Genomic DNA, 25,485 nt, shown 5'->3' with positions numbered 1-25,485 from the left:
AGGGGTGGGGCGGGGTGGTGGGTCTGGGGGCAGGAGAAGGGGAGCAAGAAAGCGGCAGCCGCGGTGGAATATCCAGGAAGATGTGCTTCCTGGGGTCGACTCTTCCTGCACGTGTGAGGGTCTCCGGGGCACAGCAGCTTGGCGTTTGCTATTTCTCACCAACCCGGAGGGGCCCCTGCGTGTGTTGATGCGGGATGGTGTGTTGATGGAGGATGGCATTTTGTTCTAGTTTGTGTGAGATGATTTTAAGTGATTCATGGAAAGATTTTTAAAATTTATATAGTAATGCTGATTTGAGTGACTGCTTGAAAAGCCATATATATAATTTCAAACCTGTGATTTCCTAGCTAGTATTTGTTAGGATGAGGCAAGGTAAAAATAGCTGATTGGTTTATAGAAACATAGTAAGAAATGAGTGGAACAGATGGTGTGCAGCCCTGGCCGAGCTTCTGCAGGCCAGTGGCTGGCGTTTGGGGGCTACTCAGGTAGGAGAGTCCTGGCCAGAAGGAAGGTTCTTACTCGAGGGTCTCACAGTGGGTCGTTTCAGCCCCTCTTCCCACACTCGCAAGCGGGTGCCTGACCCTGTTCTCTGGCTGTTCACTCAGTTCTAGCACACTTTTAAACTCCTTGCGGGTAGGGCCAGAGTCTGCTTGTCCTTGGGCCCATGCCTGGCCGTGTTGCACGTGTCCGTTGCTGTTCGAGTGTTCTAGCAGGTGCGGGGTGCTGATGGAAGGCAGATAACCCCCGGGGAGGAAGGGCAGGGCTTTCCTCTCATTTATTTCTGTCTCCTCATAATAGAATGAAGGAGGAGGAGCTGAATTCTTTGGCGAGGGAAGCGAGCTCCCCCTCCCCACAAACAAACATGGAATTTGGTCTGGTTTCTTGCTGGCAGCTGGCCTGTTTTGTGGGGGGGATGTGGAGACAGAGTGTAGGCCAGGCCAGCTTTCCGTTTTATGTCCGAGGACTTGCAGGGCCACGTGGCGGCCGCTTAGCAAAGACCTGACTGATGAGTGGTCGATGTGAGCTCTGAAGGTGAATGTTAGGGAACATTTGCGGACACTTGCAGATGTGGGGTGAGTCTTCAAGCCCCATGAGACAGGCGTTCCAAGCTGGCCGGGATCTTTGTGTTGCCCTTTCCTCCCTGTACGTTTAGGGAGGAGTGGTTCATTCCACCACAGTGAGGGGAATCGGGAGTTTCCCTCCTTTCTTCTCCCTGGGATACAGGGCGCTTGGCGGCGTTAGGAAAGGAGGCCGGTTTGTTTTTCGTGGAGCAAAAGGTTCCATTCCCAGCTTAACTGTTCACCGGACAGAACTGGGTGACATACGACACCTTAACACTTGAGGGTTTCTTTAAGTGTTTACACAGGCTTACTGAATGCCCTTAGGAGCTGGAATTTTAGTCTGTGTTCACTTTGTCATATAGATCTTTTTAAAAAAGCCTTATTGAAGTTACATACTGTAATATTCCCGTTTCAAGTACAACGAAATGGTTATTAGATATTAACCAAATTGTGCAACCACCAGCACGATCGAATGTGAGAACATTCCATCACCCCAGAAGAAACCTTGTGCCCAGGACAGTCACTCCCAGGAACCCCCAGCCCTGGCAGCTGCTAGGTGGCTTTCTGTCTCCATGGACTTGCCTTTTCCTCTCTGATGAGTGAACCTTGCACTGTGGGGCCTTTTGTGCCGGCTTCACTCACTCGGTGCTCGGCACCCCAGCCCTAGGTGTCCAGCTTCCCCAAGCCAGGTGGTTAAAGCCTCGATTTTGAGTGAGAACTGGACTTGCAGCTTTGTGTCTTACTAAGTTGTGACCTGTGTGTGTAGCCCTGGTGCTTCATCCCATGCCTGGCACGTGGCAGGCGCTCAGGAAACGTTTGCCGAGGGGTGTTTCCTGGAAGCGGCGAGGCTATTCCTGGTACTAAGAACAGCGAGGCCTTTCTCCCAAAGAGGGTTCAAAGGGCGACACTGCACTCCGGTCAGCAGTGATTGCATCCTTCCCTGTTCACACCAAGCACGAGCATCTGAGCTCACCTTTGTAAAAGCAGGTCTCTGGCAGAATTCGCGTTTGTGGCGGGTGATGCCCTGGCTTCCCCCAGGTGCAGGAGCAGATTCAAGGACCGGTGAGGTGTGCCCGAGACCCCCTTTGACAACCCGAAGAAAGGGGTTACGGACCATCTCCCCAGACACACACACACGGTGACTTCCGCTCAGCTTAGGGGTTCATCTGGCCAGCTCCTTTCAGCTCCGATAGAAAGGAGGGAACAGACCATGTGCCTTCACAAGTCATGGCTGCTTGCAGAGGTTGTGGCTGTCAGGTGATGTCGAGTCCAGGCTGGACCTCAGGTGTGACTCTGAAAGAGACAAGAACAGTTGCAAATAAACAGGGTGGTTATATGCCAAGCGCTGGAACTGTGTGAGGGGCAGTTATTCAGAAACAGGAACGGAAGAACATAAAAACCCAACAATGTACCTTTGAACTTTTCAGAAGTCTGGAAAATCTGCATTTAAAAACACTAATTTTGCTCCTTTCAAATCGTTTCTGATAGGGCACCATTCCCAAGCTCACAGCAAAATCCAACTGCCGCTACGAAATCGAGTGGATCACTGAGTATGCGTGCCACAGAGATTATCTGGAAAGTAAAACCTGCTCTCTGAGCAGCGAACAGCACGACATCACCGTTGACCTGCAGCCACTCCGACAGGACAAAGGTGAGGGGTGCTTTGAAATGAAGCAGGAAGGGGGAACGTGTGCAGAGGGGCCCACTTCGCCTCTGCCCCTGGGTGGGTGTTTCTGAAAGGGGCTTGGGTGTGCCTCTAGAAGGGGCTCGAAGGGGCGCGAAGTGATGCCCTCACCTTCTAGCACCTGCGGACGGAACAGAGCCTCTACTCACCTGTTCCCCTTTCTTTAGCTTCGTCCTCCTCTTACTACACTTCAGATGGAAAGGAATACATGTTTTATTTGAATGTCTGTGGAGAAGTTGAAGTACCATTCTGTAGTAAAGAAGCCGCCATTTGCCAAGTAAAGAAGATTGAACCCCCTCAAATCAAAGTAGCAGGAAAATACCAGAATCAAACCCTCCGGTGTGTAAACAGTAATTTTCAAGTGCATTGTGTCTGTTCTTGGGAAACATAACCGGCTCCCCTTGTCTCCTTCCTCCTTCCATTTTCCATAAAGTGCAGGCAGGTCCGTTAAGCCAGCATTCCTTCCCGTTTGACGTAGGCGAGTTGCCATTTGTCACTGATCCTGGCTTTCCAATAAGACTGTTTCTGTGAAAACTGTTCGTTTTATCATCTGGTGTGTGTAAGGAACCACAGTGTAGGAAAGGTATTTAATCAGTTTAAGAGTTGATTTGGCCTTTGTATTTTAAAATGAGTTTTTCGGAGGAGTTCTGATTTTTCTCTGGCAGTTTAAGAATCTGAAATGCCGTTAGCATTACATCAAAGTTTGAAACAACTAAGAAAACGCATTCAGTACAATTCCTGTGACCCTTAATTTGGTGTAGTTATCTTCACAAAAGCGTTATGAAAATGTAGCTCTCTGCAAATGAGTATTGTCCAGGATCCCTCAGGTAAGACTGTGTTTATAGTAGTTGCTACATACACTGTGTGTTTCTTGGGCCTTATTTATTTTGTACAAAATCCAAAACAAGAGTGGAAGAGTTTTCATGCTCACAGCAAAACCTTCAGTGCTTTCTTCCAGCCAGCTATTACTTTGAAGTAAGGGGACGACAAGCCCATACATTTGGAACTCATTTCCTTTAGACATTTTTCTCCAGCTGGGCAGAGAGCTTGCTGTTTTATGTCAGTCCTGATTTGTTGACGGTATGCAAAGGGCTTCATGTAGAAACGCATAACAATTCAGGTTTCTTTCTTGGTTCTCCCAAACCCGTGTCCGTGTGTTGCAAACATCTAGATACTCCGATGGAGACCTCACCTTGATCTATTCTGGAGGGGATGAATGCAGCTCTGGGTTCCAGCGGATGAGCGTCATAAACTTCGAGTGCAATAAGACGGCAGGTGAGTGCCGGTGGTCTGTCCTTGCCCTTTGCAGTGATGGGAGCATGTGTGTTCTCGGCAGCAGCGTGCAGACGGACCAGGCAGACCCTCTCCTTTGGATGTGGCCCCCTCTGGTCGCCAGACGAGGTTGCTCTGTTGGAGCGGGCAGGAGTACCCCTTCCACCCCACCCTACCCACGACACACACATCCTGTTTCCATTTTCCTCTGCTCACTGTTTGTTTTGGGAAGGGGCCCAGCACTGGGCTTGCTGGGAAAGCGTTTCTGTCTTGAATTCTGGCTCGTACCGAAGTGAGTGCTGGTCCAGCAGGGTGGGTTTACTCCCCACCCTTGAAGGGTGGTCACTGAAGAGCTCTTCTTTTCTGAAGTTAGTCTCAAGATGACCCTTTATGCAAACGAGTGGCCCCGTGGTGGAGGCTGGACGTGGGGGATTGCAAGAGGTCACCGGGCAAGTTTAAGTGGAACGTTTGGTTTTTCTGAGAGATTAGGATGAGCTTTCTTGAGGTCATAATGGCGCCAGCATTTCAGAAAGCCATGTCGCGGTCCGTATCTTGAAGCTCTCGGGCACAGTCTGCATCTGCAGCGAGGTGATGGGATCGCATCATCATCAGAGAACCATCCCGTCCGTTGGCCTCCAGGCTGGGACCCCAGGTGTGCGCAGGCGGACTGAGCCTCTGCACGGAGCTCTCGTTTTGGAGCTGGCCGGGTTCCAGTCGGCTGTACAGCCGCAGAGGCTCGAGAGGCTGCCCCACCCCTGAGGGTCTTTCTGGCTCTTCGTTCTGTTTGTTTTTTGTGTTTCTATGGCAGAGCTTTGACCAGCGGTCATGAGGCAGGTTCCTCTGTGATTCAGCAGGGGCTTAGGGAGAGGCAGCTGAACACGACGTGCCTGTTCTAGAAGCTCGAGCCTATGACGCTGAAGGGAGCCAGGGAGGTTGTGACGGGCACCAGGCTCTAATAAATTGCCTCGGGAACAGGCGAGGAAGGATCCTGGAGTAGAGCAGATAGGAAGGCTTTAAATCAAAGTGCCCTTTACTCCTGCGGCACCCCCGTCCCCACCTCTGCCTGTCTTCCCGGAGTGTGCACTCCAGTCTCACCCTGGAATCTGCTTGCTGGCCCTTTTGATAACGTCCACGTTCAAGTGGATTTGTTCAACATACGTTTTGTCCTTATCTATCTGCTTAGACCCCATGGGGCCCAAGGATACCGTAATGGCTGCGTGCTTTCCAGGCGCTCAGACTGGGAGTATAGAGGGAGAGACGGCACGGTGCCCGGAGTGCAGGTCATGCAGGCTGGACCAGGGCTGTGGGCGAGTGTTGCACCCCAGACCTTGTCAGGAGGGAGGCAGCGAGTTAGCGGTTTGGGGTGTGGGCAGCGAGGAGGATTAGGGCTGTCCGGGAAAGAGGAGGTGCTGCTTGGTGAGCTCTGTGGGCCGAGTCGGAGTAAGCCAGGCACGCAAGTAGGGTGGCTGTGGGGACCAGTCTCTGTGGCAGAGGGAGAATCTCATGCAAAGGCCTGAGTGTGGGCAGGTGTGACTGGGTCAGAGCTTCGGATTCAGAATGCATATGGCTAAAGATGACCCTCAAATGGAGGGTGAGAAATTTGTATGTCCTGCAGAGGAGTTGGATTTTCTGTAGAAATCATTGTGGAGTCCCCAGGACTTGAGGTGGCGGATGAATGACTCCGGTTTGGGTGCCTCTCACTTGTGGTTTGAATGCCCCCCTGCTGCCCTCCCCAGACCCCCCATCTTTCTTCCATCCTCCTCACCTCTTCGGGCTTTTAGGGGACTGTCTCTGAAGCCCAGCCCTTTCGCTATGTCCCCAGGCCTGGGAAATGCACCCTGCTCCTCAACGCTGTGTCCCCAGGCCTTCAGGCCCCCGGGCCCCCGCCCTCCCCTGCTGGCCGAGCTGCTTTGCTGTTGGCCAACTCCTGTGGTTCAAGTCTCCCTCCGACCTTGTCATTACCCGCTTTGGCCGCGTTCTGTTCTGGACTTTTTATGAATGACTTGGCTGAGATCTTTGCGCGTGCACTGATCTCATTTGGGCATGCTGGGAAGATAGAATAATGATCTAAAAAGATCCCAGCAGGTGAGGAGGATATGGGGAAGGGTACATAGTCTGGGACTGCTAGGAAGAGGCGTCAACACTCAAGGCTTGTGCTGGAACATGCCGGCGCTTGAAAAAAGCGCTAACGGCCATTTTTTCCTCTTTTATCTTTATTACTAAAGGTTTTCAAACGTACAAGTAGAACATTACGATGAAAATTTATATGCTCCACTGCTCTTTATTGAGCAGTTACTAATGTTTTGCCAAATTTGCTTCATAAAAACTCTACGTCACCACCGATGGATCAGAACATTCCACCCCATGTCTGTTCCTTCACGTGACCTCAGGGCCTTTATCACACCCAACAGGATTCACAGAGATGTCCTCATGCCAAAAACTCAATGTCTTCCTAGGCTGTTTTAGTTAGGATGGTGGCAAGAAGACCAGACAGGGAGATGTTAGATGTTTTGTGAGAGGTTTTGAGCCTGCTCTCATGCTGGAGTAGGGTCATAAAATATTTACGATTCCTTCCAGCTCTGTGATTCAGTCCTTCAAACTTTGGAGCAGACTGTGTACTGTAAAAGTTATTTCATTATTATTTTGTTCAAACTTTAAGTTCTTAGAGAAAAATCCCTTGGTGGATTTTGTTTATTTGGATAAATGTAATAATGTAATTTTTGTATGTGAATGGCTGTTAATTGGTTATGTAATATAACGTGGTTTATAGTTTAAGTTAGATGTTCTAGAATTATATATGTTCACGAATCTAGGGCTTATGCATTTTTAAGACACAGAGGTGCATGTGTTTATTCTTTGAGCCTGTAAGTGTGCACATGTACACACAGCCATTCGTTTCGGCAGCTAACATCCAGTTTGCTGCAATGGGACACTTACTGTTGGTGATCTTGTCAGATAAGGACATGAAATCGTTCTTTTTGGACGAGTGATATATTGGAATAGGCTGGTACAAAGGTACCCACAGATTTAACTGACTCACTCCGTTAAGGGTTTATTTTCTTTAGTTCAGTGCAGGTTGTCGGAAGTGCTGGTGGCGGGGCTCGGCTCTGAGTGCTCCTCTCGTGCTTCCCATCCCGTGGTGTTGCTGTCTGTAGACTTGGCCTGCAAGGACTCTGCAGAATGGGAACAGCATTTTTTAAAAAATGGGCTGGAACTAAGTGGCATGGCCCAGCTTCGGAGGCAGGGAGGCTGGGCAGTGCACTGTAGCTGCACAGCTAGAGGAGAACCAAACCAGTGTGGGGAGTGGGTGGCTTTGGAGCAGTGCTGCAGGCAGAGGGTGACCGGGTTCTGCTGGAGGGATCCATTTTCCCCTGAGCCAGCGAGTTTCATTCTTCTAAAATTCATTGAGTAATGAAATAATACACCAGTGATTATTGAAAACTAGCGCTCCCTCAAGCAGTAAATCTCAGATGCAGAACCAGCTCCAAAGTGGGGATGGATTCTCGAACCATTCCTAGTATTAATGATTTGTGAACTTACTGGTGAAAGAGAAATGCAGCGAATACTTCAAGTTTGTGGGAAACACATCTTTTCCAGGTAGTGAAATGCAAACCCGACAGGTCCAGCAGGAGTAAGCGGCTCGTCCTTCCGTCCTGTGGGTGGGGTGAAGAGGTACATAATGTCCGCTGTTGGGGTAGCACGCATGGAGGGAGGCCCCAGCGGTCCCAAATGGGGGGGGGCTCTTTGTTGTCAGAAGGGAAGCTGGGAGTGCCGCATCTTAAAAAGAATGGCTTAAAGTACATACGTTTAAAAGAAAAAAAAAAAAAGAAAGAAAAAAACCCCCACAGTAGTGTAGGGAAGTATTGCCTGTGGTTGTGGTTATGAGCCTGGCTCTGGGGCCAGACTGTCTGGGTCTGAATCCCGACTCCTCGGCTTCTAGCTATGAGACCGTATGCAAATTATTTAACCCCCACCTTAATCTGCAAAAATGGGGCTAAAACGGTACCTGTGCCATGAGATTAAATATGCCAAGATCTATCAGGTCTTCAACCCTGAGCCTGTTTTCTGCAGAGCACCCCCCTGTAGCCCTTCGATGCTCAGTGCCTGGTTCAGGTTGTGCTCCATACACCCTAGCTGCTCTTGCTGGTATTATAATTATAATGTTTATAATATTAAAGATTTCAGAGAAATTGCAATCAAAACATCATTTGCCCTTGGTACAAAATATTATTTCCCTTTGCTTTAGAACATTGTGCACTTCAGGGCACCAAACCTCAAGAAAGGCAAATCATGTAGGAGGTCCAGAGGAGGATTATTAAACCATCAAGGGGCGGAAAACAGAGCTCCGTGCCAGCCGTCCACCAGCTTGGAAAGCCGAGGGGTAGTATTTCTAGTAAGGGAAAAATGACCACAGTTTGCCGAATCCCAGGCCACGTGGATCAGGGAAGTGGCCCACGAAGAGCTGGCTTTCAGGACTCCCTGGAGGTGTGCGCAGAGCATGGATTATGGTAGGGTGCTGGAGGCATCCGCACCGATGAAGGCCTGGTGCTCATGGATGCTGGAATGCCGGGAGGCATGCCTCTGGCTTTGGAAGATGACGTGGGTCTCCGCACGGTTCGATGGGGTGGCTGTACACTCTCACTCTTTCTTTTCCGGTTAGGGATGAATCTCCGGGAACTCACCCTGCCCGAAATTGCATCATAAAGCCAGCGGAGCTTCTGGGGCTAGAGCTCTGGTCTCTGTCCGCCTTCTGGTGAATCCCTGTCATCTGACGCAGAGGATACTCATGAGCCTGTTGCGGGGCTGACCACAGCCCGCGTGCAGCAAGCCCTGCCTGGTGGCTTACACGTTCCTTGTTAGTCACCCCCAGTGAACGTGTTGTAAATAGCCTGATGGCTTACTGAGACCTTCTTACTGAGGTGGAAGGGACACAGCAGGCCTGCTGTTGAGGGGTTTATGATTGTCTGAAACACAAGCGAAGGCTCTCTAACCTCTGACCCCTCTGACGACCCCAAAGCCTCAGCTTTGGGTTTAGGACTTGAGTTTAACTGCCCAGTTGGCATCGGTGGCCAATGGGCTGACTAGGTTTTGGTTACATATAATGGAGTGTACCCCCCACCCCCCTTCTCAAATTGCACAGGTAATGATGGGAAAGGAGCTCCTGTATTCAGCGGGGAGGTAGATTGCACCTACTTCTTCACGTGGGACACGAAGTACGCTTGTGTGAAGGAGAAGGAGGATCTCCTCTGCAGTGTGACCGACGGGAAGAAGCGGTACGACCTGTCCGCGCTGGCTCGGCACTCAGGTAGGGCTTGCGCGCCGTGGGCTCCATCCGCCTGTTCACAGGAGCCTTCTCTTGCCTCTTCCCCTGTGAAAACATTTGGAAATGCTGTTGCTTTTTTCTTCAACTGTCACCTAATTGTATCCTGGCCTTGTCCCCCTTTTCGCAAAGCAGTCATACAAATTATTAGGAATGATGCTGACTTAGGAGGCGAAATACCTGAGTTTGAGCGTGGCATGACTTCTCTCATTGGGATGCCCTGGGCTCATCTTATTCTAGTTTAGTAGAAACTGCCAAATCCCCGGTCTTGTACTCTGTGATTAGGAAGTTTTTTATTTTAGATCTACGTTCTTGTTGCTAAGAAAGTAGATCTTGCAAGTTCTCACACACACACACTTGGATCTGTGTGTGGTGATGGATGGTAATTAAACATGGGGGTTCTCCCGCACACAGATCAGATCAGGATGTCGTCCACCTAAAATGACTGCCGTGTTCCATGTCACTTGCATTTCAGTTAAAAAGAGTAAAAAGTTCAGCAGCCTTCAAGCAGGCCGTGTTTCCACCTCGCCCTGGCCTGTTGGGCCCTGAGGGTTGGACCCTCAGTGTGAAGGCTGATGCAGCCGGGGTCAGTCTCTCTTTTGACCCTGTGCTCTCCCCTTTTGTCTCACTGTCTCTTTTCCCATCTCTAAGGTGGGGTCAGCATTCCCTATCTCACCTCAGATGCTTGTGGGGCCGAAAGGAAAATGGGTCTGGGAGCCCTTGGATGCCGTGTCCCTCGCCACATCCACGTGACGTGGTCTGTCCCCGAGGCCTGCCATCACAGTAGAGACCTGCCGAGCTGGAGATCTGCTCAGCAGGTGTCGTTGAGCACTGGTTATGTGGCAGGTGCCAGACCAGGTCCTGGGGATATGGCAGCAAACCTGGCAGGCATGACCCCTGCCCCAGGCCTTCAAACTTCACAGGGGGCTGAGCGACCGAGTGCTAAGAATCAGGGTTCCCAACAGGGAAGCTGACTCGAGTTGGGACATTTTTCGTTTCACCCTTTCAGCAGCCCTGGAATTAGGTATAAGTAGAGGCAAATTGCATCTGTAGAGATAATATCGGAGGTAGAGAGAATGCTTGCCTAGAGTCACAGAATTACCCGTGCCGTAGGAGTGGTTACTCATGGGTTCTGAGTCCCCGTCTGGTTTGGACAGCATAATATTAGAAAAAGGAATTCCTCACTTGTAAGGAGCGTCGGAGAGCTTCTTTTTGACACGAGACCTCTGTAAATGTTGAGTGTTGGTGAATTGCCTCGGAAGCAAATGTTCTTTGTGTATTAGTAGCTCAGCACCCGGTCAGCGGGGATGGTGCCATGGTTCAGTGCTGGTACATATGTGTTCGTGAAGAGATGGGCTTTGTGCGCTGGAAAGAGAGCACGGTGTTGTGCGTGGTCCTGAGTGAGTTGTCTGTCTTCTGTGGGCTTCAGCTTTGTCACAGTAAACTGGGTGGTGCGGTTAGATCCCTTTGTCCAGCACTGTTGTTTAAACATCACCGAGTACAGGACACACGTGGGGGCCCCTGAGGGATGCAGAGACACACGCATTCACACAGCTGACACGTGCCACTGCCCGGGCTCTCCAGGGACTTGGGCATTTCTGCAGGATTCACGCAGACCGCTCAGGATGCTCTTAGAACTCCTTCCTTGCTAGCTTAAACAGTCCTCCTGTCTTACGGCTTGTCAGCCCACCCCAGTGCCCCGTCCTTGTCCCTGTTCGTCTTTGCATGGCTTCCAGTGGGTTCTTCTCAGTTGTTGACATTGGCACATAGCTCTTCAGAGTAACTGTTACCCTGACGAGCGGTGGGCTTTCCCTTCTGAACCCCAGCATCCTGTCCATAAAAGGAGCGCCTTCAGTCTCTGTACGCCCTTCACACGCATTCATCCCTTTGGCCGCCCGTTCCGGGCGCCTCCGATGTGTGCTGGTCCTGCTCTCAGCGCTTACGTGTGCTCCCTCGGCCTTCTGTGGAGTTTTGGTCCCGTTCATACATGACTGGCTCACAAGCTGTCTGAGCTCAGGGACCGACGTGTCTTGTTCGATTCCAGAAACAAAGCATGGCCCACACTCGGTCTGCTGGTGTGGAAGAGGGGGCAGGTGACTTTAACCTTCCTGGTGGTTGGAGGAGGGCGCGGGACTGATGGCGCGGTGCTCTGCCCCTTGTAAGGCACGGGCTGCCGGCTGGACTTGCTTTTCCATTTCTGATTTCACACTTGGGTGCTTGGGAAAGTTTCGCTCTGTCCCTACCCCCTGGTAAGCCTACTCTTCTGAGGAGGTATTGGGCCATGCTTTGTTAACTGTCACGTGAGGTGAGAAGCCTGAGGGTCTCGGTGAATTTCTGTGCCTTTGGTCTGCCTGCGTCCAGAAACGTGAGTGCCTGAGGTTTAGGGACTACATGCTTGGTGAGCCTTGGGCCTTTTCCTTTGGCTTGATCACCATTTATGGTGTGACTCACAGAGAAATAATCACTGCCTTTGGCTAAAAGATTTTTTTTTTTTTTTTAAATTACAGAACCGGAACAGAATTGGGAAGCCGTGGATGGCAGCCAGAGGGAAAGAGAAAAGAAGCACTTCTTCATTAATATCTGCCACAGAGTGCTGCAGGAAGGCCAGGCCAGAGGCTGTCCTGAAGATGCAGCCGTGTGCTCTGTTGGTGAGTTGTGCCCAGAGCAGGATCACGGTAGTGGTTTTCCCAGAGGCACGTGGAACTCAGCTGCATCCAGTTTGGAGCGAATTAGAGAATCTTCCTGTGGTTTGTGTCAGTCTCCTCTCTCTGGGTTCAGCATATACAGGATGGGGAGGAAAAAAAGTTCATGACTCACACGTAGGTAACTGCTTGGTGTGCTCTAGAAACTGTCGCGCTCCGCTGTCCTGAAGTTGGCGAAAGCCTTCTGAGGTTAGCTAACGCCGTACCTGGGAACAGAAAGAGCCAGGCTGGGAATTACTTGGTTATCTTTTCCCTTTGCAACTTGAAGAATAACATTGCCAGTACTTGTGTAAAACTGACTGTGAGTTTTTAACAGCTTTACTGCCCATGATTACGTTACGGCTTTAGACAAGTGGCATCTCACCGTACCCTCTCTAGAAGAGTCCTTGTGCCCCTTGGACTCCTTTTGCTGTAGTTCTGTCAGTTCCGAGGCTTTCCTGCAGAGACTGCTCGGTTTGATACAGGCGTTTCGCACGTTAGTTGTCTGCCACTTAAGACTCACCTGGAAAATGAGAGGCAGGTAGAGTAATCAGAATCTGTTACAATTAGATAAGGAGTTAGGAACTCAGGTTGGGTTTTAGGAATTACCCCAGTATTCTGAATTGCTGCTGTGTCTTTTGAAGCAGGTCCAGGCACGCCTGTGCGTCTGGGTGAGCAGGACTGGGGACAGAGTTTCAGGGCCTCGTAGTAAAGTCAACTGACCCAAGAATGAAATAGTCACCTTCCTGGCTTGCTGGACAGGTTCAGTTAGTTTCTGCTTTGGTCCCGGGACAAACTCTAGCCTCTTGGCTGTGCTTTCAAAAGACCTTGTGTCTCAGGGGAGCCGAGGCCCTGGAAGTAGGGGCACCCTGGGATGGTGTGACATGCAAGCTTGCTGTCTGTCTCTCGTGCCCACGGAGCAGGACGTTGTTGATCGTTACTGCCCTATCTCCCTGAGCCTTGGGGTGGTCTTGGCGTTCTCATTGTGGCTGCATGGCCCGGCCAAACCTGTCCCTCGAGAAAAACCCACCACCGACCACGGGGCCAGGCTGAGCAGGTTGGGGAAGGGGCCACGGCGCCCCTCCTGGGTCCTGGCTGACGTGTTGGTAACTCTTCTCTGGGTCATTATCATTTTTAATCATGTCTTCTGTTTTTTCCCCTTTTTTCCAGATAAGAGTGGATTTAAAAGTCTAGGCAAGTTTATTTCTTCTCCCACGAAAGAGAGAGGGAACCTTCAGCTCTCGTATTCAGACGGTAGTGACTGTGGCCACAGGAAAATAACAACTAACATAACACTCGTCTGCAAGCCAGGTGAGCACTTTTGGAAAAAGGGAAGAGGTGACATGTTGTGGTGGCTTTTGCCCCAGGTGAGCCTGCATCCTTCATTTCTCTGTTTCTCACGGGCCACTGCTCAGAGGGGGAGGTAGAAAGGGGTCGTGCTGTTGCATTTCCGGTTCTAGAACCTTCAGTGGTGGTCTGTGGGATTTGAGCCCCCAACCCCCACCCAAAACCAGTCCAGAAATGGAGAAACCATATGGTGTCGAGAGCGTCATGTTGCAATTTTCCAAATGAGTTATGGGTCTCAGCGTGGCTTCCTCTTCCTCGGGACTGATAACTGAGCGGCCGTGTCGGCTGCTTAACTTCCTCCAAAGGGGGAAAATCGTAAGCGCTTGAAAAATATTGTCCGTGATCTCACCCTTTAAACACAATGCTCTTCTTCACTTATCTTTATTTATAGGCTTACATTGTTTTTACAGGGTCAAAATCTGTATATATTCAGACTTTTTCCCAACATTCCTCAAAACATGGCATTTTGTGAACGCTCTTCTGTGTTCTGCAATTATATTAATAATTTTTAGGGACTTCCTTGTTGATAATGGCTTGGTTTTACTATTTTTAAACGTTTTCCCTATTGTTGGATTAATAACGTGTTTCCAGGGCTGGTGATTGTGCTGTTGCAGATCCCTTGTCCGCCTCCTGTTGAAATATTTTCTTTGGATAAATGCCCAGCTGTGGGATAAGGTCAAGGGCTAGGACTATTTTTTGTTTTTGAGTGTTTTTCGAATTGTGGTGAAATACACGTAATGCAGAATTTACCATGTTTAAGAAACTCGTAAAATGCACGTAACACGAAATTCAACATTTTGGCCTTCCTACGGTGTCCGGTTCAGTGGCATGAAGCACATTCACAGCGTTGTGCAGCCATCACCACCGTCTGCCTCCAGAACTTTCTCACCTCCCCAAACTGACTCTGTCCTCACTGGACACAAGCTCCCCACCCCGGCCCCTGGCACCCGCCCTTCTTTCTTGCCGCTACAGGTTTGACTACTCTAAGAACCTCATGTCAGCGGAATCCCAGTATTTGTGGGACTATTTTTAGTTGAGGACCGATTAGTGATACATTTGTCTTCCTCGCCGACAGGTGATCTGGAAAGTGCTCCGGTGTTGAGAACCTCTGAGGATAATGGCTGCTTCTATGAGTTCGAGTGGCATACGGCCGCCGCCTGCGTGCTGTCGAAGACGGAGGGCGAGAACTGCACGGTCTTTGACTCCCAGGCAGGTGTGTGCCCGCGCAGCACCCGGGTGGTGGGGTGCCCCCGCGGACGGCTTAGGTTTGTTTTTTTTTTTTCCTTATCTATTTTCTGTGAGCGTTTTAGAGATAACCCACTTCAGAATTATACTAATGTTTAACTGAAATTCTGGAGGTCTGACACTTGAGGTTGGGATAATGAGAAGCCTACCCCTTCGATGCCTGGTAGAGGTAGGTGTGCGCTGAATGTAGAACATGGGGATCACATGGTGTTTGAAAAGGCTTTTTGCATAAGTTAATGCCCTAGAAACTCGCCTTAGAGGTCAATGGATTGTGGTCATCTAGCTTTGAACGTACTGGTTGTTTATTCATCCAGCAGTTAGGGGCTTTGAATAGGGTTTTTAGGTTAACGCAGTAAGACAGGAATGCTGGTGGTGAATCCATATCCAGGGGAGATGTCCGTAAGTAAGAGCAGTTCTGGTGGCCTGAAGGGGAAAGCATCTCTTCTGCCATCTTGTGGCTCCCTGCCATTGGCCAGTTCCTGGGAAGCCTGTCTTTGAAGCTGTGAGCTTGGAGCCACCCTTCTCCCCTGTGGTCCGACTGACCTTACATATGGCATCGTTTTTACTGTTTCTTAGGGTTTTCTTTTGATTTGTCACCTCTCACAAAGAAAAATGGTGCATATAAAATTGAGACAGACAAGTATGACTTTTACATAAATGTTTGTGGTGCGGTGTCTGTGAGTTCCTGTCAGCCGGACTCTGGAGCCTGTCAAGTAGTAAAAAGGCAAGTAACTTCCTTTTTAGTTATGGGCTTTCCTTAAGCTTCTTGTAGTAACAGACATTTTATTCAGGAGTACGTGTATTCTCTACTGACATCATTGCTTTTCAAGGAGCATGCAACCCTAAGAAGCCCTGGCCTCAAAACCAGAGGATGCTAGGAGTTGAATTTCCTGGAAAAGGAGCAGGCCACAGCCTTAGACTTTACCTAATAGCTAGTTGCAGTGTAGCCTGCATGTCTCAGTTGTTAAATGCGCACAGGTCTTTCTGTTGAGTGTGGTAATAGCGCAGGCGGGGTGGTTGTACCTTAAACCAGCCAGGCTGAGCGTGGCCTTGGGTCCTGGTGTGGGGGTGGGCCTGCCCTTTGGCCCCACTGCAGACCCTGGTGATCTGCAGCCGGAGGTCGTGGACCTCGCCCCCACCCCACCGTGCAGCGGCCTTGCCCCGGTGTCCCAGCATGGCAGCGCTTCTGGCCTTGCTGGCCTTGCTGAGAGACATTTGTTTGCTCGTTTTAGTGGTAATAAGGCTTGGAACTTGGGACTGAATAACGCTAAACTGTCATATTATGATGGGATGATCCAGCTGAACTATAAAGATGGCACGCCCTATAATAATGAAAAGCATACACCAAGAGCTACACTGATCACCTTCCTCTGTGACCGAGAGGCTGGAGTCGGTCTCCCTGAATATCAGGTAGGAGCTGTGTGCTGTGTGCACGCGTGTGGGCTTCCGTCACGCATGAGACCCGGGAGGGAGAGAACGCCAGTCTCATAAAGGCAGGGGGAAAGAAAAAAGTGGGTAGAACAGGGCTTGTGACTTTTCTGGAATGAAATGTGGTTCTAACCATAGGTGAGGTGTGAGTTATGGTTTTTCCTGGGGAGAAACCATCAACTCGTCTGTCTCCCTGAGACTTAACACAGGAGCCTGTTGTGGGCCCTTTATTTGGAAGCAGAGCTATTATTGGTCTGGTTTCCTGGCCCAATCATCATCTTCTATGATTTTAATTAATCTTCTTAGATTTGCCAGGGTACGTAGGCAGTATTCATCTGAGCTGGTTATTCAGTGGGCCGTAAACCTCGATGGTAACCCACCACCCTGTTGGTTTTGTGTACGAAACTTAATTCAAAAATCATCCTAATGCTGCTTAACTGAGGCTAATTTATTACTGGGAAGTCTTCATTTTAATAAGACAAATGTAGACGGGCAAAGTAGACTTTCTTTCCTCTAGTTCCTATTTACAGAAAATGCCCGTCATTTCTTAAATGCTGGCTCTGTGTTAACATTCCCCTTTCTCTTTGCCATCCCTCCTGTTTCTCTCCTTGTCATGTGGTTAGGAGGAAGATAACTCTACCTACAACTTCCGGTGGTACACCAGTTACGCCTGCCCGGAGGAGCCCCTGGAGTGTGTGGTGACCGACCCCTCCACGCTGGAGCAGTATGATCTCTCCAGGTGAGGGCCGGGGTCAGCCTGCCCTTGGCCTTGGCGCCGGGCCGGGTCTAGTGTGTGCGAAGTTGGCTTGGGCTTTGCTGGTGAGCAATAACTGAGTGGATAATGGGGGCACAAGTAAGTTTTGGGGGTGCAGGACCAAGATGGGGAGTTTTCGGCAGAGTGAATTCTAATAATGGTCTGGTAGCCTTTATGACATCCAGTGCTCTTGGCCATAGCGAAGTCTGTCTTCAGCTGCATCCTTTAAAACAAGAAGGACTGTCTGTCGGTACAGAGGTGTTGTGGGGGAGGGGCCGTGGAGGGTCTGCCGAGTGCGAGTTCAGTGAAGGTCGAGCTAGTCATGGGTGTTGTGAGTCATGGTGAGCCACATTCCATGGTTTGGTAGGCCATGTTTCATTCCGTATGTCCATAACTACTTAGAAGTGAATTGTCAGACTGATAACATCAAAACCATGCATTTTGCTTTGAAATTTTAGTCTAGCAAAATCCGAAGGTGGTCGTGGAGGAAACTGGTATGCCATGGACAATGCAGGCGAGCACAGCACATGGAGGAAATACTACATAAACGTGTGTCGACCTCTGAACCCGGTGCCGGGCTGTGATCGATACGCGTCGGTGTGCCAGATGAAATACAACAATGATCAGGTGAGTCTCGCTCTCCCTCTGGAGCATGTGACTCAGTGGGTGGAGGTGGTTATTTTAGAGTAGGCCTGGCTGCTGAGGCGAAGCCCCCTGAGCAAGAGCAGGGCCCCCCCCCTCCCCCCCAGATGTGATCATGCTTGAGTCGTTGTTCAGCTTTAGAACTTTACAAAATGCTGTGGTGCTGGTGGCCTCCGATCTCAGCACAGGGCAGAGGAAGCTCCTGATGGCTAGTCTAGCCTGAGCTCACAAGTGTCTTTCAGTCCGTAAACCTCTGTAAAGAATAGTTTTTGCCTCTGGAAGCTCTTGCTTCTGGCTCACGATGGGGAGAGCGGCTTGGGACCGTTGCTGTGGCTGAGGTGGATCCAAGCGTTCGCGCTTACTCGGGGTGCCGGGCTGCACCTCATCACCGAGTGAATGCAGTGACTGCCAGAACTTTGGGATGTTTCCCTGTGTTCCTCGTACACAGTGAATCTTAAAATAAAGACGTATGTGTGCTTCTTTAAAAATAGCACGTCGGGAATGTACTTTTCCTGGCGCCTGTTACAGGGCAGCTTGGAGGTGTTTTAAGGCGGCTGGTGAGCGCACTCTGGTGGTTAGGAATTATGCTCCCTGCGGTGTATGCATGTGTGCACACGTGGTGTGCACCCTTCGTCGGAGCGGTGACTTCAGAGTGGAGTCAGTCCTCGTTATCCACGGGTTGTGTATTTGGGGATCACTGACCTGCTGGCACCGATTTGTGGCCCCAAATCAACACCTGCGGCGCCCTCAGTCCTTTGTGGATGTGTGTGCAGTGGCCCCAAAGTGCGCACTCCCAGCGGAGGCGGAGCCAGGGGAAGCTCTGCCTTCTCGAAGGTTCTCCTGTCCACAACTCTGGGAGGGGGACACGAGGGGCCTGGTGGGGGAGCGCCAGGGGCGCCTGGTTCGGGGCCAGGGGGGCAGGGCTCGGAGCCTGTCTTGGGCGCCTGTTGGCGGGGCGGCCTCAGACAAGTCACTTAACCACGTCCGAACTGCCTTTCCCCTTTCGTAAAATAAAATAGAACCTGCCCACAGGAGTTGTTCTCGGGATTTAAGATCCTCATCTCTGTGGGATGGTGTCTGAATAGGGTACGTGTTTCCCCTGGGAAACGGGTCGGTGACGGGTCGGTGTTTGTGGCAACTTTCTAGAACAGGAGTACTGTGAATGACAAGAATCAAACATAGCCGTCACAAAGAAGCAGTGTTTTCTCTTCAGAGGGAAAACCTAACAGACACATTTGTTTGCAGGGCTCCTTTTCTGAGGTAGTGTCCATCAGTAACTTGGGGGTCGCAAAGACAGGCCCTACGGTGGAGGACAGCGGCAGCCTCCTCATAGAGTACGTGAATGGCTCAGCGTGCGCCACCAGCGATGGGAGGCTAACCACCTACACCACGAGGATCCATCTCGTCTGTTCCAGGGGCAGCCTGGTAAGGCCCGCGTTGCCTGTGACCTTGGTTCCTTCGGGGTCTTTTGTGACTGAGTACCAGCCGATGTCTCTCTTCTGGAGATGAAAGAGTCTGGGGGTGGCGTTTTCTCTCTGGGTTGTGTGGACGCCATCGTGTCCCTTAGTTCTTGTCAGCTGGTGATCGAGGATCCTGACAACCGAACAGGTCTTAGGGACAGTTTGGCCTGAACCCCAGCGTTCATGGATGAGGAAGCCGGGGCTCAGTGCCACTCGGGGCCACAGATGAACAGTGAGGGTTATATATGTAACATGTGGGCAAATCAAGTATAAAAAACAAAGGCCGGGAAATATAGAGAAAGTTACAGAGATTGTTTTTGGCCCTGAGTTCCTCAGCCGGGGCAGAACAGAAGAAAAAATTCCACAAATAAAAATGCTCTGGGGGTGATTGTACAGTCCCAGTTGCTTTCCTTAAAAAAAAAAAAAAAAAAAAAAAAAAAAAGTTGGTAAAAATACATGTAACATAGAACGTACCATTTAGGGGCGCCTGGGTGGTTCAGTCGTTAAGTGTCTGCCTTCGGCTCAGGTCATGGTCCCAGGGTCCTGGGATCGAGTCCCGCATCGGGCTCCCTGCTCCGCGGGAAGCCTGCTTCTCCCTCTCCCACTCCCCCTGCTTGTGTTTCCTCTCTCGCTGTGTCTCTCTGTCAAATAAAATCTTTGAAAAAAAAAATGTACTATTTAAGCCTTTTTTAGGTGTACAATTCAGTGGCATTAAATATCTTCATGGTGTTACACACCATCCCTGGCACTCACGCCCAGAACTTGGCTATCACAAACCCAATTGTTTTTTTACCTGGTGTCTCACATTTATATCTGGGTCATGTGTCTTTTGAATTAATTGCCAGACTCTTAGATGAATGCAGAGTGGAGATAATGGAATTCATGTTTATTATCAAATAAATTATTGGAAAGGGTCAGGTATGCGTGCTGAGGGTCTTTTACAGGTTCCTCCGCTTCACTGAGCAAAGAGCACGGTGTACCCAGTGCTAGCGGTCCTGGGACTTTGTCACCTGCATTCCAGGCGCCCTGCAGATCCCGAGTTCTCTGTGTCATTTGCAAACACACGATTTTTTTCCAAGAGATGATTTCTTTAGAGGTCAAGAAGGGGTCTCTGATAAGGGGATGAAGTTATTAGCTGGATGAGCGTGGGCCCGTGTTGTGCAAGAAAGGTGTTCCATGGCTGAACTGTAAACACACTCCTTGATTAGCCTGGGGTTGGGTTTGCTGCTTTTTTCCTCAGCCTCAAGAAGAACTCCCGGCTCCCCAGGCCAGCCCTTGCTGTCCCCTGGGCATGTCCGTGTCCCCTCCTTAGCGCCTGGCCCGCCCTCCCCTTCCCACGTGGTCTCTTGTTGCCATGGAGATACTGGACTGTTCCAGGAGGTTCTCCAGGATCCTTAGTTTTTCAGCTTTCCTGTAACACCTTATGTGGACAGTGTGTTGTAGTTTTCAGGGCGATCTCCCATGGTCACCATATCTCTGAGTGCACGTGTGGGGCTGGCCATGCCCTGTGCAGCCAGAGACCGTGAGCAGAGGTCACATCCGCAAGGTTCTGCAAGCCACAGAACTTTCAGAACTTTCACGGCTAAAGCAGCTCCTTTTCACAACTACATCGTGGGGCAGAAGGGACAGATGTGGTTTACTGTGACAGACGCCGAGGCTGAGAGGGTGGGGGACTTGCAGGCCAGAGGGCGCTTGGTGGGCGAGGTGTGGGCTCACCGTCAGCTGGCCGCTGTTTCCTTCTCCTGTGGGCCTGGGCGGTGTCCTGATCTCTGTGCCTCTGTGTTCTCGTCTGTGTGCACACGGGGGGGTGATGACAGAACCTGGCTCCCAGGGTCATGGTGATGGCTCCGTTGAGAAATGCTAACAAAACTCCTACTGCCGCGATAAGCTCTCTCCGTGTGAGCTGTAGTTGCCTGCAGAATGTGGCCCCACACATGTTTGGGGAACTTTTTACTGGAACACACCCAGAAAAGTGCACGGAGCGTTAAGTTACACTTAACAGCTGGGTGAATGTTCACACGTGGAGCAGAGCTGTGCAGCCAGACCCCACCCAGAGCAGCCACACTGAGAGCAACCCGGGAGGCGTCCGGTGCCCCTTCCAGTCACTTCTCTACCCCTGTGCTGGCCTCTGACACCACAGGTCACTTTTCCCCAGTTTTGAGCTTATGTAGGTAAAATCTCGTACGCCGCGGCCTTTTGTGCTTGGCTTCTTACATTGCATACTCTTAGTGTAGAGCATTTCTCAAAAGCATGGACTTAAACGCAAACCCAGATTTGGACCCCAGTTCTGCCATTTACTGCCACGTGACCTCAGGTGAATTTTGTGACATCCAAGCCTGAGAGGTATTATCTTTTTAAGTAGGAATAATGAAGACATTAAATTATAATTAGCTAGTGCACATCTAGCAGCTAGCCGATCACGGACACATAATTAAAACGTTCAGTAGAGTTTGGCTATTTTTATATACGAGGCCAGTATTGGTGAGATTGAGCTCCATCTTGTCATACTGACTGTTACCCTGGGTTTAATCTTCCAGAATACCCACCCCATATTTTCCCTCAGTTGGGAGTGTGTGGTCAGTTTCCTGTGGAATACAGAGGCCGCCTGTCCTATCCAAATAATGACGGACACAGACCAGGTACGTGTGATGTCCCAGGGCGTCTCGCTGAGCCGGCTCTAGACCTTCCCACCTGGGCGCCCCGGCTCTCCGCTCACCCCTTCCCTCATGCTTCCAAATCTGTTATTGGCGTCACCATTTCCTGCATGTTGACAGCAGGCCTCTGGGAGTCATCCATCCTGCATTGCTCTCCCTGCCCCAGCTCCCATATGCTGGGCTGAGAACCAGACCCTCAGCTTTACTCCCCGCTGATTGCAGATTTCCTTCCTTTTTCTCCATTCCCCTGTCCCTTCCGTGTTGTGGTGGCATCCCAGTGGGCTCTGGGGGTTCTCCACCACCACAGAGGAGTGAGTGGTTAACATATCATTCCAACACCTAAAACATAGTCATCTATAGGATCTGGCCCATCTGTTTCAGTGTAATGCTCGCGGTTTTAAAACTCCGATCCCAGTCCTGTTACTGCCATTTCTTCTGAGTGCCTGTTGCCATCCTGGTGTATCCTGCTCTTCGGCCTTGGCATGTGTTCGTGCCCTTGGGCGAGCCCTCTCCTGCAGAGCATAGCAGCAGGCTGCTCTGTGATGTGTCTTCTGACTCTGAAGGGAGACTTGTGGTTTCCACAGCCTTGGGTGTTTTCTTCATGGTGGAACTTACCTCTCTCCCTCCCCCTTTAAAATCTCCACTTTGACAGCAGAGCCCAGGCTCACCTAAACGAATGTTCCCAGCCAGGGTCCTGGGTTTGTGGAGCCTGGGGAGGGCGGGGATGGTAGGGTGCTGCACTCTGTCCTTGGCCATACTTTCCGGGGCTGGAGCTGCTGCCAATTTCCCTGCATTTGGTGGACTGTGCAGAGAACAGACATGGGGGAGGGGGAGGTTTACAACGTCTCCTAGAAGAGAGGGGACGGTGAAGCACCTCGTCATGCCTCCTCCCTTCACCGTTGCCTTTAAGTGAATAGGTGAGATGGAAACAGAACACTTAAACCAACTTTTTAAGTTTGTTTTTAATTACTTATGGCTTGCTTACGGTTTCCCCCTAACTTTTCTCTTGGGGGTTAGCATTGGTCTTCTTACCCAGGTAAATATTGTAAGTCCTAAGAGCTTTCAGGTAAATTAATATTTCTGAGCCCGGTATCACACTGGGGCAGGCAGCAGGGGTCGTGTCTGGAGGGGCGGGTGAGTATGCATAGGGCTGCTTTTCTGATTTAAAGTTTAAAGTCAGCGAGAAGCTCATGTTTTGTGAGGTTCATACTCGCAGGCTTTGGAGGTGCTCTGTATTTGTTGAGTTCCTGTGTCTCTTTCCCCTGTTGCTCCTGCAGGCCTGTTCTATAAGGGACCCAAACAGTGGCTTTGTGTTTGATCTTAACCCGCTGAACAGTTCCCAAGGATACGTGGTTTTGGGAATTGGGAAGACTTTTGTGGTAAGAGTTATGTGATGAACTTCCGGTTTGCTTTTGAGACAAAGAAGTGTGCGTTGAAATCACCTGCAGCTGGTGCAGCTGGTGGCAGGTGTCTTTGGGAATGGCCCAGGGCACTGTGGTGGCAGCTCTCACCCAGGAAGAGATGAAAGAATCCAAATTTAAGGGGAAAGAGAGGTAAAACTCACTCGCATCCTGCTGTAGTGCAGACATGTGAGGGTACCATTTTTCTGAAAATAAGTTACTTCTAACCTGTTGCTGTGTGTCTAGAGCAGTGGTCCTGGGCCACAGCATCAGTGTCATCCGCAATTTGTTAGAAATACAAACTCTTGTGGGGTGGGTCCACCAGTTTGTTTTTAACCAGCCCCCAGGTGATTCTGATGCCCCTGGAGTCTGAGAATCGCTAGTCAAGAGGAAATGGTACGTAACCTAATCCTAGAAAAGGGAAATGACCTGGGTGGCTGTGTTCTAGAATCTTCTGACAGCACTTCCTACATGGATAGCCCTGACAGAAGGAGAGAATTAGCTCTGAAAACAGGAAGTTGGGATATGAACATCTTAAGTGGATTTGATACCGAGGGGAACTTTGTAGGTATACCTTGCGCAGGAGAGCACAGCCCGGGAGAACACTGAACAGGGTTTGTCCCTCAGCAGCACTTTGGCCAGTCCACCACCCACCCCCAACCCCCAAATTGCTCCTACAGAGTTTGGTTTATAATAGGTTTGTAATAGGTGAGAGCATATGTGGCCACACGTGGGTGAGAGGCAGACAAGAACATTGTTGGTCCACATAGAAGACGTGCTGGAAGATACTAACCCTTATAAAGAACATGCTAGAAGCAGGCCAGCCAGGCTCTGCCTTGTGGGCACTAACTAGCAGGGGCATCAGCAGGTGGCAGGTATGTCAAGGCTCCTGGGCGACGGCACAGCCAGCGTGCTGCCATCTATCTACTTAGGACACTACCACACCAGCTGACTCCCTGGCTTTGTGCCCTCGCTGCCCGGTCCTGCTGGGCTCAGCTGCCCCCAGACCCGCCCCCCGCCCCCCCGTGGCCTCCCCACACTGCTGAAGCTGCTGAGTGAGACATCTCCAGGGGTGCCTACACTCCTGATCGGAGGGGCCTGTAGATGCGGGCAGCCAGGATGGCCAGTGCCCACAGCACGGCAGAGTGAGCCCAGGCTTCTTTCAGCTCTGTTGCTAATTTACAGGCAAGACCATGAAAGTAGGAAAGGGAACCTGCCCCAGCATTTCGTCCCCAAGGTCTCCCACACATAGTCCCACATGGCTGCTGAGCCACCTGCGTGGGGTGTCGTGCCAACTGGCCATTTCCTGAGGAGGAAACTTCGGTTTTTAAGAAAAGCGCTTTCCATATGTAGACCTTGATTGTGGACACCCCGTCCATGAGCACTTAGCAGACGTAGAGAAGTCTTTCCTTTCTGTGTCTTCATACCACAGAGCATATTCAACTTCATTGTCACGACAGAGTGATATCCACATCTGTGAGAAATACAGGGGTGTCCCCTCATAGTTACTGGTAATTGACATTTCAACTACAGATGCCTTCGCTCGTGTTGACAATGGTGTAAAATTCTGCTCCATGCGTATTCCCTCCGTTATGAGTGGTGCATTGTTATATGCAGCACATCTCTTGCATTTACAGATACAGGGCTGTGTAAATAAACGTGTTTATTATTCCTTAGAAGCGACTTGTGGGCATTGTCATTTGGGCTTTAAATGTTGCATTACGTACTAAGTTTAGGCTTTAACTGCCTGAACGTGTAAGGTGGTAACTTGAACACTGTCTAGTTAGTCTGGCAGGGTTTAAGTTGCTAGGTTTCTTGTTTGCGGTGAGTTATGTGGCCCAATTAACGTGTATGGTTCTTGCTGTCTGGCCTGCAGTTTAACGTGTGTGGCACAATGCCGGTCTGTGGGACTTTCGATGGAAAACCAGCCTCTGGCTGTGAGGCGGAAATTCAGACGGAGGAGCTAAAGAATCTGAAGCCAGAAAGGCTGGTTGGACTCGAGAAAAGCCTCCAGCTGTCCACTGAGGGCTTTATAACTCTGACCTACAAAGGGCCTCTTTCCCCGGCCACAGGTGAGCTCAGAACTCCGTCATTTTGCAGCTAACAAGTGTCCTGGTGGCTCCGTGACTGTGAACCTTCTGAGCACGGACCATGAGCGACCCGCCCTCCTGCCCCAGGGCCGCGGCGCCACACTCTCAAATCGCCCTGTGTGCCCTGCCAGGCCCCTGACGTGCAGTCCTGTAGCTGGCGGGGTCGCGCTGTGGGCTCTCCCTCTGCCTGCCCTGTCCCCCAGCCTCCTAACACTCAGCCCCCTCAGGTGGTTCTTGGACATAAAGCTTTGTGATCTCAGGCTGGTTACTAAACCTCTTTGCTTCAGTTCCCTCCCGGACTGGGCCGGGACGATGGCCTTACCTGCCGCCTCTGTGGACTGCTCTGGGTCCTTGGTGGCCTGCCGCCGCTGGCCCTGGCTGCGGCAGCCGTTTGGTGGTCTTCCTGCTTGTGCTCTGCCCCCGCCGCCCAGTGTTCTGTGTTCAGAG

The 25,485-nt window shown here is 50.7% G+C and overlaps 1 protein-coding gene across 2 annotated transcripts in view; it reads left to right on the top strand.

The window, feature by feature from the left end:
• The window catches only part of IGF2R (insulin like growth factor 2 receptor), a 97,657-nt gene that overhangs the window by 39,448 nt on the left and 32,724 nt on the right, over positions 1-25,485 (top strand). For both annotated transcript variants that reach the window (XM_027601487.2, XM_027601486.2), the window contains exons 8-22: positions 2,550-2,712; positions 2,913-3,084; positions 3,917-4,020; positions 9,158-9,322; positions 11,845-11,985; positions 13,189-13,329; positions 14,441-14,578; positions 15,187-15,334; positions 15,843-16,020; positions 16,662-16,777; positions 17,251-17,419; positions 18,680-18,859; positions 21,432-21,533; positions 22,826-22,927; positions 24,825-25,020. In XM_027601487.2, the coding sequence (XP_027457288.2) occupies positions 2,550-2,712; positions 2,913-3,084; positions 3,917-4,020; positions 9,158-9,322; positions 11,845-11,985; positions 13,189-13,329; positions 14,441-14,578; positions 15,187-15,334; positions 15,843-16,020; positions 16,662-16,777; positions 17,251-17,419; positions 18,680-18,859; positions 21,432-21,533; positions 22,826-22,927; positions 24,825-25,020 (2,215 nt within the window). The remainder of the gene's footprint in view (positions 1-2,549; positions 2,713-2,912; positions 3,085-3,916; positions 4,021-9,157; positions 9,323-11,844; positions 11,986-13,188; positions 13,330-14,440; positions 14,579-15,186; positions 15,335-15,842; positions 16,021-16,661; positions 16,778-17,250; positions 17,420-18,679; positions 18,860-21,431; positions 21,534-22,825; positions 22,928-24,824; positions 25,021-25,485) is intronic.

The sequence above is a fragment of the Zalophus californianus genome, chromosome 7 (genome assembly GCF_009762305.2).
Source record: "Zalophus californianus isolate mZalCal1 chromosome 7, mZalCal1.pri.v2, whole genome shotgun sequence".
Classification (NCBI taxonomy): Eukaryota; Metazoa; Chordata; class Mammalia; order Carnivora; family Otariidae; genus Zalophus; species Zalophus californianus.
The sequence above is the reverse complement of the archived record's forward strand: the minus strand, read 5'-3'. Positions and strand labels throughout refer to the sequence as shown.